The sequence below is a fragment of the Rattus norvegicus genome, chromosome 8 (assembly GCF_021556685.1).
Source record: "Rattus norvegicus strain SHRSP/BbbUtx chromosome 8, alternate assembly SHRSP_T2T, whole genome shotgun sequence".
NCBI classification, from domain to species: domain Eukaryota; kingdom Metazoa; phylum Chordata; class Mammalia; order Rodentia; family Muridae; genus Rattus; species Rattus norvegicus.
The window spans coordinates 69,562,172-69,574,676 of record NC_141541.1 but is presented as its reverse complement, the minus strand read 5'-3'; the positions used below and the strand labels follow the sequence as shown (position 1 = coordinate 69,574,676).

Genomic DNA, 12,505 nt, shown 5'->3' with positions numbered 1-12,505 from the left:
CCTTCAAGGCCGAGTGGGAAAACCAAAAGACCCAGGCTCGTTTTCAAACGGGAGGACACCCCTCCAAAGAAATCACACCTCTTATAATTTAAACATATATTATTTATATATAAAAAGGAAAGCACTTACCTGCTTGTGCATTTCGATATTCAAGCCGTAGGACATCTCATAGTACTACAAAATTAAAAAAAAGGGGGGGGGTCATCAACAGGCAACACAAGGACTTGTCTCATTTAGCCCCTCCCCCCACAAGGCTTCAGAGAAACCATTCATTGGGTCCAAAGCCACTAAAGTCCACCCACCCACAAAGGCAGCCTGTGGAGGTGTGAAAGCTGAGAGTGGGAAGTGACCAAGTGTTCCTCTCCACTCAAGAGAACACTGTACACAAAAAATAAGACAAGCAGGGCCTCCCCTCCCACAGGCACCCCATGTGCCATATATATGCTGTTTATACAAGGTGCGGGCTCTACAGGGAATGCTGTACACCGCCTCCTCTCGTCCTCTGAGGGTTGTTTAGCACTGGGTAGAAGGTCTCTTCTGTGGGAAACCTGCTGCCAGCCTGCCCTTAAGTGGCTCCCATACCCGGGTACTCCCAAATGAAAGATGTCGACTTGAACTCAGGGTTAAAAGATGATCTAACTGGGGGAGGAGGGCCAGACTCCCAACTGAGGAAATCTTGAGGAGGGGACACAGAGGCAGAGGGCTTTAAACAGCTCCTCCAATCTAGAAAAACTCTGGGTTGGGCAGGCGCTTCTGTCCCATTCTAGCTAGGATCCCAGCTGCCAAACAAAAGTTTCCGAAAACTCCCAAGAGGCCTCCAGAAGGGATTTTTATACAACTCTGACACCGGCTCATCCAACTCTTGTGTTACTAACCAGTTTAAGGCAACCAGCCCTCTGGGAAACCTTCAAAACACAACTGACATGCTCTTTACAAAGGTGGCCAGTAATGTGGGTTTGTTTCTCTTTCTGCCCGGGCTCCAAGTGGCAGGGAAGAGGAAGCCGAAGAAGAGAGCCCTTCAGGGGACTGTCCTGAAGCTGGGCCTAGCTCTGGCCTTCGACTGTCCCAGCTGGACCCTAAGCCTGGGTGCCCTGCCCTGCCCTCCCTTCTCCCTGCAGCGGGTTGCCTCTCACCATCACATAATGGCGCTGCATCTCTGTCTTCTCGTTCGCCAGCTTGTCGTACTCCACTTTGAGGCTGTGAGGGCAAGAGAAGGCTCTCAGTCCTGGTGCTTACATGGTCCCCTTCGAGACCCGGACCCTAGGGACTCACAGAGCCACTTCACTTGCCCGGCACTCTGAGTACCCCCATTATCCAGCATCCTCAGGACAGTGGGAATGGGTGCCTACCACCCGGAGCCTGGCCGTACCAACTCCAAACTTCTCTTGATCTGACGAGGGGACTCGTCTCGGCCACGCGGGGGCGGGCCCGGACGCTGGCGCAAGACCCCGACCCTCGACAGGACGGGCTTTGGGAGCTGGGCGACTGCGGAACGCAAAGGGTTAAGGCTGTGCGCTCCGAGAGGGGAAACAAAAGGCGGAGGCCCTGCGGCCCCGCAGTCGGGGGTCGACGTCCCCTTCGGGCCCTGCGGGGGGTAGCAGGAGCGCGCCAGGCCGCCCTCCTCGTCAGCCCGGGCCCACCCCCCACCCGCCTTACCTGTGATACTGAGCTTGCAGGAACTGGAATTCGTCTTTGATCCTGTCACAGGACTCGGCCACAGTGAATTTAAATCCCGGCTGCCCGGGTTGATGGGGTGCCTGGAGCCCACAAGGACGACATAGGGGAGAGGAGTGGGCACATCAGAAGGGCTCCACGCGGCCCCGTGCATCCGCTGGGTCCCTGGCCCCTCCCCGCCGGGAGCCACCGGCAAGGCCACCACCCCACAGCCCAGAACCTTCCCAGCAAGTTTTTCAACGCTCTCCCGACAGGACCGGGAAGCGGGCATATCGACCACCCCCAAAGCCAGAAGGGCTCCCGTGGCCAAGTGCCGAGGGAGCGAGTTGGAAGACTTAGGAGAGGGGCCCAGGGCGGGAGCCCACGTTCCCCTCCAACGCAGGCCGCCCGGGCCACTCGAGCGCAATTACCCTTGGCTCTCTACGGCGCCCCCACCCACCCAGCCCCTTTGTGTGAGCGCACACACACGCGCGCGCACCATAAAGGTAGCAACAAGCAAAATGGAGGTGCTAGATAAACTGCCTCGTTTACCCTGCCATGATAGATGCTTAAATAAGCCTACTTGCAATTACTCACCGGATGTCTGCCTTGCGGATACATGGCAGGGAGGGGTCGCGATTCCGAGAGCTTGGAAGCGCTGAGAGCCCGAGCCGGGGACGTGCGGGGGAGGGGGGAGGCGAGCCCGAGCGGGGGGCGGCCGGGGAACCGAGAGCTCGCCCCCGGCCCCCCCAGCCCGCTCTCGCAGCGAAATCCCAGAGTCGGGCGTGCGCCCCAAGTGCAGACAAAGAGCGGCGGAGCGAGCGGCAAAGTCGTCGGCGGGCTCGCGCTTTGTGCGCCTAAGGCTCGGCCGGCTGCGGCCGGCCACCTTCCCCCGGCTGCGTGGACAGTGTCAGAAGCCGGGTCTGCGTGGACATCATCGGCTCCCTGGCAGCTCCAGAGCAGGATCCCGAGGCCCGGAGGTTGGGGGGTGGGTTTCTCTTGTCCCCTCACGGGTCAATCAGCACGATGAGGCTGGAGGGGGGGGGCGCGTCTGGGCAGCTCGGAGCATCCGGGGCGCGCGGGTCAAATCCCAGAGGCGGTCGGGCCCGGAGTCGCGGGGAGAAGAAAAAGGAAGCAGGCCACCGAGGTGACGGCTTGAGGACCGTGGGTGAGGGCTAGAGCCCAGCGAGGGCGCTTCGACGCCCCCCCCTCCCCTCGGAGAAGAGAGCCTGCTGCTCTGTCTGCTCCAGCCGCCGCCGCCAGTCCTTCCCAGGGCCGAGGAGGAACTCCGGGTTAGTCGGTGCAAATAATGGGCCGTGGCATCCTAACTCCAGCCGGCATAGGAAGCCTCGGCGAAGGGGTCTTCTTTGCTCTCAAGTGAATCGGCTGCGTCTCCGGCGGGGAGCGGTCGGCGTCCCTGCTGCCTAGGAGCGCGCAGGCTGGAGAGCACCGGAGGGGGAGACGTAGCCTGAGCCCGGGAGCTCTGCGGCTTCTTTCCTTCCTCCCAGCCTGGCTCTCCTCTCCGCGCCCCGCCAAACCCCCAAAACACACAAACACACGCACTCAACACACACACGTACACGCACTCAAAAAAAAAAAAAAGTGGCTCGGACCTGCGGATACCACACACAGACAGGCGAAGGGGGCCGAGCACGAGGTCTGAACTGCCGCGAGAGCAGTTCCAAATAGGGACTGAAAAGTAACAAAATAATGTGGCGGCTTCGCCTAGCGTTGGCCAATGGGAATGCGAGGCTCCCACGTGGGGCCACGGGACTCGGACTGCGACTGGGCGCCGCCGGGCGCGACGTCACAATGCCCTCTTGTGTCTAAAACTATGCATGAAAAGTAGCAATCAGGCCCTACCCGCTGGTGACTTTCGCTTGGGAGTGAAAAACAGCGCTCCTCACATCAGGAATTAACCGAAAGACATATAATAAATAGATATATATTATAGTCCTGGGCAGCTAGGTTTTTTTCCTCTTTTTTTTTCCCACGATCTAGTAGCAAATAATTATTTGGCGGGAGGGGAGAAAGAGAAAACGAATAACAACAAAAGGGGGAAAAAGGACAAGCTGTACAATCCTTAAAACCTGTGGCTGGTAGTAATGGATCAGTTGATTCTGCAGAGGCGGCGAACGATTGCTCCCCTCTAATCTCATTAGGGTTGCAAAGCAGCCCAATTAGATACTATAAAACAAACAGAATCACTTTGTCAGTTTAATGTTTTCACTTCAAAAGATTTAGGACCGATAAAATGCTGGCTCCCAAAGTTACCTCCGACCTCTAAGACTGTTCTCCAAACTGAGTTTCTCTTTCTTTTATCCGTTTCTGTCCCCTCTCCCACCCTTGGGCGCCCTGCTTTTCTCCTTTGTTCATTCGCCCTTCTTCTCAGAAAGCCAAATAAACAGCGCCTCTGATGCACGGCGGCTGCCGGCGAGGGGGAAGTCTGAGAACTCTGGCTTGGCGGGCCGCGCAGATGGAAGGGCCCGGCTGTCTGCGGACAACTGGCTCAGTAGTGCGGCTAGCCCCACTTGGGGCTTTTGCCCTTTGGGGACAGCTACATCCTGGCCGCAGCCTTGCCAAGGCGGTTTCCTCAGCTGTGCTCCGGGCCCGAGATGGTGAAGAAGGGAATGCACGAAGTTGGGGCCCTCCCGGCTACGACCCTGAGTCCCGACCCCGTTTCTTGGCCTGCTGGTCTGCCCGGGCACATGCGTCGACAGCCACCCGTAGAAGAGCGACTGCGAGCCTGGAGTGGCCACGGTCACCAGCCTCGACACCCAAGGAGGAATAAACATTCGACTCTGGGGCCCAACTAAATGCTCGCAGACAAGGGTCACGTCGGGGCACACTGCCCACCCTATGTCCTCGGGCCTCGGAGAGGCAACGCCGAGTGGGCCGCCCAGGTGTCCTCGGGTCCCTCCCCGCTTTCCCACCGAGCTTGCACGCAAGCATACACTCCTGGCCCGCTGCGGGCGCGCGCGCCTCGCGCGCCCCCGGAATCTATATTTTCCCCTCATTAGGAGCCTGAGTTTCGCGTTTGCATCTTAATGAGTAGCTGGGAGCGCGCGGGGACCTCCACGTGAGCGGCCGCCCCGAGATGGAGCCTCTCAGAGCCCGCTCAGGCCTCGACCGCGCTCCCCTCTTCATTTATTTATTCTCCTAAATAAAAACATAAATCGTGTACGATGCGCACCGAAAAGGGGAGGGGGGGCAGGGAGAAGCCTAGCTCGACAGATGCGAGCATCTGGCCAAAGCATCCATTAGTCTCAAAATGGCTCCTCTTTGGAGCTTCCCTCTCCCCTCCCCCTTCTCTGCCCTCCCCCTTACGTCACGGGTGGGCGCACCCGCTTCCTACCCGGCCCGCCCCTTTCTCGCTCCGGCCCCCACGTGGGGCGCGCCGGCCACACCCCCGAGCAAGTCTAGAAACCAATCACAGACCAGCAAAGAGACTCTCGACTAGTAATTGGTGGAGATTCCGGGAGCTGTCAGTCCTTGGCCGGAGCTGTCAGTCAAAACCACGAGGGGTGGGGGAGCGCTGACAAATGCCGAGGCTTCTGAGCCTCCCGCTTGCAAATAGTGCTTGGAATGGCTGCTTAATTAGCTTTGAATGGCTTTTCCTTCCAGCTCAAACAATCTGTCACTACCATGTGGTATAAAGGAGCCATGCATAAAAAAGTAAGCAGAGGCTAAATATCAATTTGATTTTGTGTATCAAAGGAATATTTTATTTTTCTCCCTAGTAATGAAACGTATCAATTTAAATAATAAAAGGTAAAAACACACACACAAACCCTGAAAAAAAAAGAAGAAAAAGGAAAGAAAGAAAGAAAAAAAGAAAGAAAATCAAAACCCAAACTCCACGATGTTCCGACTCCTGCGCACGTCTGAAATAGGTAATTTCTATGGGCCGCGTTCAGGAAGTCTGAGATTCTCCCTCTCCACCGCCCCCCTTTAAACTTGCATTTAGTTTTTTTGTCCTGGTCCTAGGAGTGCTGGGGGAGGGGTGTCAAGGGGAGGAGAGGTGAGGTTGGGGAGAAAGGAGAACTTTAAAGGGATCTCTTTGAAGCTGCTAATCAAAGTGCAGGGGTTTTAAGACCCCTTAAACTGGGGGTCCTACAGCAGGTCTTGATTTGGGAGCCGAGAAGAGAGGGGGGAGATAGCGGGTGTGCTTGTCGCCCAGATTTATTAAACACAATGCCTTCAAGATGCCCAAGCCAAGGCGCCTTACTCGGCCCCGCTCTTCTCAGTCTCCCTTCGGACTGGCTCGGATGGCGCCCTCCTGCTGGCGGCAGCCGATGCCTTGGGCTTTCAGGTCGAGTCTACGCGAACTGTGTACAGAAAAGCGCCGCAGCTCTGTCTCCCGTCTCCGGGTCTCCTGCCAGGGCAGTGGTGCTCCCAAGGACCCTACTAGTCAGCGTGAGCTGGTGCAAGGCAGACTCCACATTGAGTTCTCCTGTGAACCCAGGCGCCAGCACCGGGCCTGCCACACGGAGGATGAGCGTGATGGATGCGGTTTTGCCGAGCGCCGCCCCCGCGGCAGAGCCGAACTGCAGCAGCGCTCCCCACAGTGAGGAAGGACAGCCCTTGAGCGTTTAATAGGTACAAACCAGGCCATGGTTACCCACTACGTCCTCACTTCACTCCCAAGGCCTGGCTGACGGCCCGTCTTATAGGGTAGAAGAGAGGCTGGAAACAAATACACAAAAAAGCTTAGCAATAGGCCGCGAGCTAGGCAGAGAGGTTAGAATTGGAATCCAGGACAGCTAGATTCACCGCCAAACTCAGAAACTCCTTTGTTTGTGCAAGCTGAATTTATATAAGCATTTACTGAAAGGCATTCATTCACTCACTAATTCATTCATTCTTTCGTTCTATTCCTCTCTTATGGTGTAGTTGATGAGACTCTGGCTCCCAGTTCGCCCTATCACCTCGGCTCTTTTTCCCCCCTTCTTCTGTGTTACCAGAACCCAGAAACCGAAAGGGAGCAGAGCCCTCGGGTAACTAGGTTCAGGTCCCTTAAGCTCAAATCTCGCTACTACTCAGAACCGTCACCCCCATGCCACCCCACAAATCTTGTAAGAAATGAGCTTATTTTATGCTAGAGAAAGATGCACACAACACACTGTCCGAAGCGCTTGACAATTATTTTAAAGAAGGGGGGGACTGAAGAAAAAGACTTCAAACAGCTCTGTCTCCAGTTCTAATTGGAAGCGTTTCAACTGTTTATGTTACAAGAAGTGTCAGGGTCATTTGCTACCGGAGAGCTGACTTTTCATTGGCTGCTTAATTGAGTACCTCGGAGTCCACCCCACGTGGGAGAGGAATTCCTGGCACATTAAAAAAAAAAAAGTCACACGGTGAGATGGAAAGCCCGGGATGGATCTGCAGCAGCGGAGGGCCCCCAGCTCCTCTTTTGGGATGTAGGATGATTGTGGGAACTTGGGGTGGGCACAGAGATGCTTCTTTGTTTCCTTAAAAATAAATCCAAAACGCGTTAGATGAGTGTTATATGTTTTTCTCCGGAATTAAGAAAACTGCCTCTAGCTAGCCACCAGACTGTGGCCTGTTCTTTGAGGAACTGATCTCAAGGCCCAGGGTGGGGTTGTAAACCTCCCCTCCTGTCATTCCCAACCCCCAGCAGCTACTGGTCCGGATTTTTGGGAAGCCTCTTGTTGGAGCTAGCCAAAGAAGAGAGTCTTCTCCCTCAAGGCCAACCACCTCTCTTTGGTTGATTCTGTGGTTCCCTTCCTTTGATTTGTTCATTGCTAGAGCAAGTTTGTACCCCCCCAACTACCCCCCCACACCCCCCTACCTCCATCCGTCAGTAATCCCAGATCTTCCTCTACAAGCTAGCGTCTCACTGTGGGGCCAGAAGGGGAATTTGTTATTTGTTTAACAAACTTAACACAGTGCTCACTCTGCACTAGATTCCAGTCTAAGCGCTGGGCAAATATTAACAAGTTTAATCCTCACCCAAAGAATGAGGGCAGTGCCGCTGATGTCACCCCTACCGAGCAGATGGGCAATTGATACTACTCCGTAGTACAATGACTTCCTCAAGGTCATTCTGGGGGTTGATGAACTTGAATCCAGGCAACTCAACTCCAGAGTCCACAACTTAATGACACTTGCCCTGCCAGTCAGGGCTACAAGAAGAGCTCAGCTCACTTCAGCAAAGAGGGCTGAGGCTCCTGGTGGTGAAGGGACTTCCCACAGTCTCTTAAACCCTCTTCCCACTCTCTAGCTGGGTCAAGCTTTGTGACTTTGGGGCACTTGTGAACTCTTTCTAAGCTTCTATTTCCTCTTCTGTTGAGTGAAGAGAATAGCCCTGCCCACCTTGGAGTATTGAGTCCCAGATCAATGGAGATTGTTCAAGTACTACTTGGTATAACCCTGGCACATTAAGTGGTCAGTAACAGTTAGCTATGGTTATGATGAAGTATCAACAAATGGGGGGATTCAGCATCTGGAACACCCCCCCCCGTGTGTGTGTGTGTGTGTGTGTGTGTGTGTGTGTGTGTGTGTGTGTGTGTGTGTTTTCCAGGCAGAGGACAGCAAAGTCAAGCATAGTTCTGACCCAAGCCCACCAGGAGCACCCAGCTCCCTTTGAACCTCCAGGAAAGTCCCAGAGCGTGCACACCTATCGCCTGGCACTGGAGTTTCCATTCTTTTGCATAATCCTTGATAACCTTGGATATCTTACCACCTGCTGAACCCGACAGGGAAAGCTTGGGTGAGGACTGGAAGGAAAGAATGGGAGGGGGAGATAATTCAAAGCTAACCTTTGAGGGGACCCGGATGGGTAGAGGCAGAGAGAAACCTGAGTCCTGTTTTCTGGGAAAAGGGACAAGTGAGTTTGTAAAACATATGAAGTAGTCTGGTTCGGATGCAAGTGGTGTGAAGGGATTCTCTGAGGACATGTTGGGGAGATAGTGTTCGAACTCAGCACAGGAGTGTAGACAAGTGCCCTCGTGGCAGGAGGAGACCAAGAGAAGCCTTCTCTCTCCTGCAACCTTCCAAGGTAGTCTTCCTTCTTTAGAGCCTTTCTTTTACCACTTAGCAGGCTGTCATTTGGTCCTGAGGAAGGAAGAAGCTAAGCTCTGGCTTCTTTAAACACAAAAGAAAACAATAAACAAACAAACAAAAAACCCTTGTCCTCATCCCACCCCCATCTTAGACTTCTCATCCAATGGAGGATGCCCCTGAAGGCTATTTAGATCAGGAATGAAGAGGCCACTCTTTCAGTCTCTGTTTCTACAGTTGTAAAATGGGAAGAATGATGTCTGGTGTTAGTCCACCAAGAGCTTACTGAAAGACTACAGTATGCAGTACCAGAATGAGAGAGAAGCCCTTGCCTTTGGATAGACACAAGGCTATCCCGAATCTAGGCTGCATGTAGAGCTGCGGTGTTAGAAGTCGGCACAGGAAGAGTTGGAGTTGACAATGGGGTCTGCCTGTGAAGTGCTGTGACCTTGGTTAACTGAGAGTAGAGTTCCAGACAATAATACCAAAGCAGCCCAGCTAGGACTATCTCTGGAGGGTCCCGGAATATTGGATGTGCTCAGTAGCTCTACTACCTCTGTCCAGAAAGCTAAGGCGAGCAGACTAGCAGGCGATTTACAAACAGGCTACCACCACGTCCACCTGGGACTCAGTGGGGGACAGGTGTGCCGCTTAGGCATGGAATGTGTTTGTCCACCTGTCTTTAGCAGGAGCCTGAGACTGGAAACATCCCCCCACACCTCCTCCCAAGCTAGGCTGAATTGCATCCTGCTGTTCCCAAGGTACACTTCACTGACCTCTATTGACTAATGGCGCCGGGTTTCCATGCCTCATGCTGGAACCGGGTAAATATTTATCGAAGTGATTGGGCGTCCTAATTAAGAGATTTGTGCCGTTTCTCTTTCCTTTTTAAAGATTCAAAGCCGAGGCTTAGGAGATTAAGAAATAGTTTGCTGGTATTAACGCAGCCATCTTAGCAAGGGCGGAGAAGAATTACCCATGCTGGTGTCCTGGGGCAAACTGGGGAGGGGGTACTTCAGGGAAGCACGGGGCCTGGATGAAGGCTGGTGTAGAACTCTGGCCTAGCGTCCATGCTCTGTGATGGTGGGGCTGAGCTGCAGTTGGAGGGAAGAGAAGAGGGAGTTTGCCTGACAGCTTTTTCCCCCTTTCAATTCTACTCTCTTTCTGTCCCTCTATTAAGTGGATTTACAAATATGTTTGTCATGTATACACAGTGACATATCAGGTTTGTGTACCTGCTGGTTCTCAACTGGAGGTTGCTTTGCCCTCTAGAGGACATTGGCATTATCCAGAGACATTTTTTGTTGTCATAACTCAAGAGTGGAGGCACACTGTCATCTGAATTATTATTATTATTATTATTATTATTATTATTAATTTGTTTATTTTCTCTCAACATTTCTCAGTGTGTGTGTGGAGGTTAGAGAACAACTTTTTGGAAGTCAGTTCTTTCCTCCCACCCTGTTAGTCCTGGGAACCGAACTCGGGTAGTCAGAGCGAACGCTTCTAAGCATTACTACAGAGCCAAGAAAAGCCACCACGGCGAGGAATTATATGGCTCCTAACCCCAACAGTGTGGAGCTGGGTAGCTTGCATAAATCTGTAGTAATCACTTTGTGTTGCCATGACAAAATGAGGACAACGTAAGTAGGGAGGGGTTTATTTTTTGGCCTATAGTCCGAGGCTCTAGTCCTTCATGGTGGGGAGAACACAGTGGTGAAAGTTAGCTCTTCTGGCACTGAAACTGATTCTTTCCGTAAACCAGTCAGGGTTTCCAAACAGAGCTCCGGGGAAATCCTGGGACCTTCAAAAGATGATAGGGCAGGGAGAAGATAGGGAAGTAGAGATTGTAACCTCAGAGACACCCCCACACATACACACACACATCTTCTATCAGAATAGCTCTGATTTTTATCTTGTCATGTAGGTTAACTTCTCTTAAAGTTCCTTGGGGGGGATGCAGGTGGATTCCTGGGGTTTAAAAGAAGTTTTAGGGTTTCTGAACTTCCTGGTATCAGGACAGGCGTTCTGGGTGTGCCTGCTGAATTTAGAGAGCAGGGCCGTAGTTCCACCGAGCTGGGATGTGCCCTGGGGCCTTCACATCAGCGGCCCTTGTGCTCTCTTCACACTTAAGGAGTCTGCTTGCTTGAATTCAGCAGAACCTACTCTACTATAACTACGGCCCAACAAGGGAGGGTTCCTGAGTGTTCAGTCCTGGAACTACTAATGGAGAAGTGGGGGTACTGTTCACCCCAGAACTCTTGATGGAGAATAGCCCAAGCTCGGGGTTCTTTGTCTTCATCATTAGTCTTACTCTGTGAGTGGGCACACTCGAGGTGTGTATGCCACTTGTGTGCAGGTGTCTGTGACGATCAGACGAGGGCATCAGATGCACAGACCTGGATTTACAGGTAGTTTGTGGGCTACCTGCTGTGGGCACTGGGACCTGAAATGCTGTCCTCTGCAAGGACAGGCAGCACTTTTAACCTCTGAGTCATTCTCCAGAACCATGGTTTGATTTGTTTCGAGAGGGGATCTCTTAGAGCCAAGCCTGGCCTTGAGCTCCCAATTCTTCTACCTTTGCCTCTCAAATTCACTAAGGCAGGCCAAGCTCAGGTCCATAGCTGGGCGGCCTACAGAGGTAAAGCCATGGATTCCACAAAGGAGCCAGCCTTTTCTTTCACCTTTGACAGAGGAGGTTGAAGAAAGACCTAGGCAGGAGTGACCTTTGTGGGAGATCAGGGTTTACACACTGGCCCATGGAGTTACAGAGCAGGTGCCCATAAGCACTGCACAACCCCACTCAGCAGCATCTGGCCTCCTCTTACAAAAGATCCCAGTGAAACAGTGTTCTGTTCTGCTAACCAAGCCCTGGTGCTTTCTGTTACATCCCCTAACATATGCCCTTGACCTCCTGCCTTCATCATCCACTCCGGCCCCATAATGGAGCACCCACAGTAACTTAGGAGCAAGTCAATAGATGAATGCAATTAAAAAAAAAAAAGGAAGCCTGGGCTGGTGGCACACATCTTTAGTTCCGTTGGTGGGGAGGCAGAGACAAGGAGATCTCTATGAATTTGGATCAACAGTGAGTCCCAGGCTAGCCAGGGCTGTATGTCTAAACCCTATCTCAGAAAAAAAATCACTTTAAAGTAATAAACAAAAATAAGGAGGGGATCAGCAGGATAGTTCAGAGTGCAAAGGCAACAACTGGTACACAAGCCTGAGACCTGACTTCAGTTCTTGAAAGCCACAGGAACGGGGGAATTGATTCTGCAGCACTGTCCTCTGGCCTACAAACGTGTACTGCTACACACACACACACACACACACACACACACACACACACACACACACACACACTTTAAGGTCTATCAGAAAATGGCAAGGGTCACTGAGGCTGTGCAGAGACCCTCGTGTGCTGTCTGCTGGTGAAACTGTGAAGTTGGGTAAGTGCCATGAGGTCAGTGTGGCAGTTCCTCGAGAATGTTAAAAATAGAATCGCCATGGGACAGGGCGGTCCCACTTCTTTTGTATATACCCAGGAGAAATGAAAACAGAATCTGAAAGAGATAGTTGCACAACGGTGTGGACCACGGCAACATTGCTCAGCACGAGCAGGAGGTGGAAGTAACCTAGATGTAGGCCAGAAAGCAACCCTGAAGAAGAATCCGTGACACACATAGACAAGGAGACATTATCCAGCCTTTAAAAAGAAAGAAATCCAGGCATGTGCTACAGTGTGGATGAATCTTGAGAGGTTGACACCGAGGGGAAGGAAGTCATAGACAAATGTTTTATGAATCGGCTTTAATGAGCTACTAAAATA

At 52.6% G+C, this 12,505-nt stretch overlaps 1 protein-coding gene across 23 annotated transcripts in view; it reads right to left on the bottom strand.

The window, feature by feature from the left end:
- Positions 1–3,347, bottom strand: part of Tle3 (TLE family member 3, transcriptional corepressor) — a 45,659-nt gene extending 42,312 nt beyond the window's left edge. For 13 of the 23 annotated variants that reach the window (XM_087563940.1, XM_087563944.1, NM_001436404.1 and 10 more), the window contains 4 exon segments: positions 2,251–3,347; positions 1,657–1,757; positions 1,134–1,197; positions 130–174 (listed from right to left, as the gene is read on the bottom strand). In XM_087563940.1, coding sequence (XP_087420066.1) covers positions 130–174; positions 1,134–1,197; positions 1,657–1,757; positions 2,251–2,274 — 234 coding nt within the window. In that variant the 5' untranslated portion in view covers positions 2,275–3,347. 23 annotated transcript variants of the gene reach the window in all.
- Positions 3,348–12,505: the final 9,158 nt, after the last annotated feature.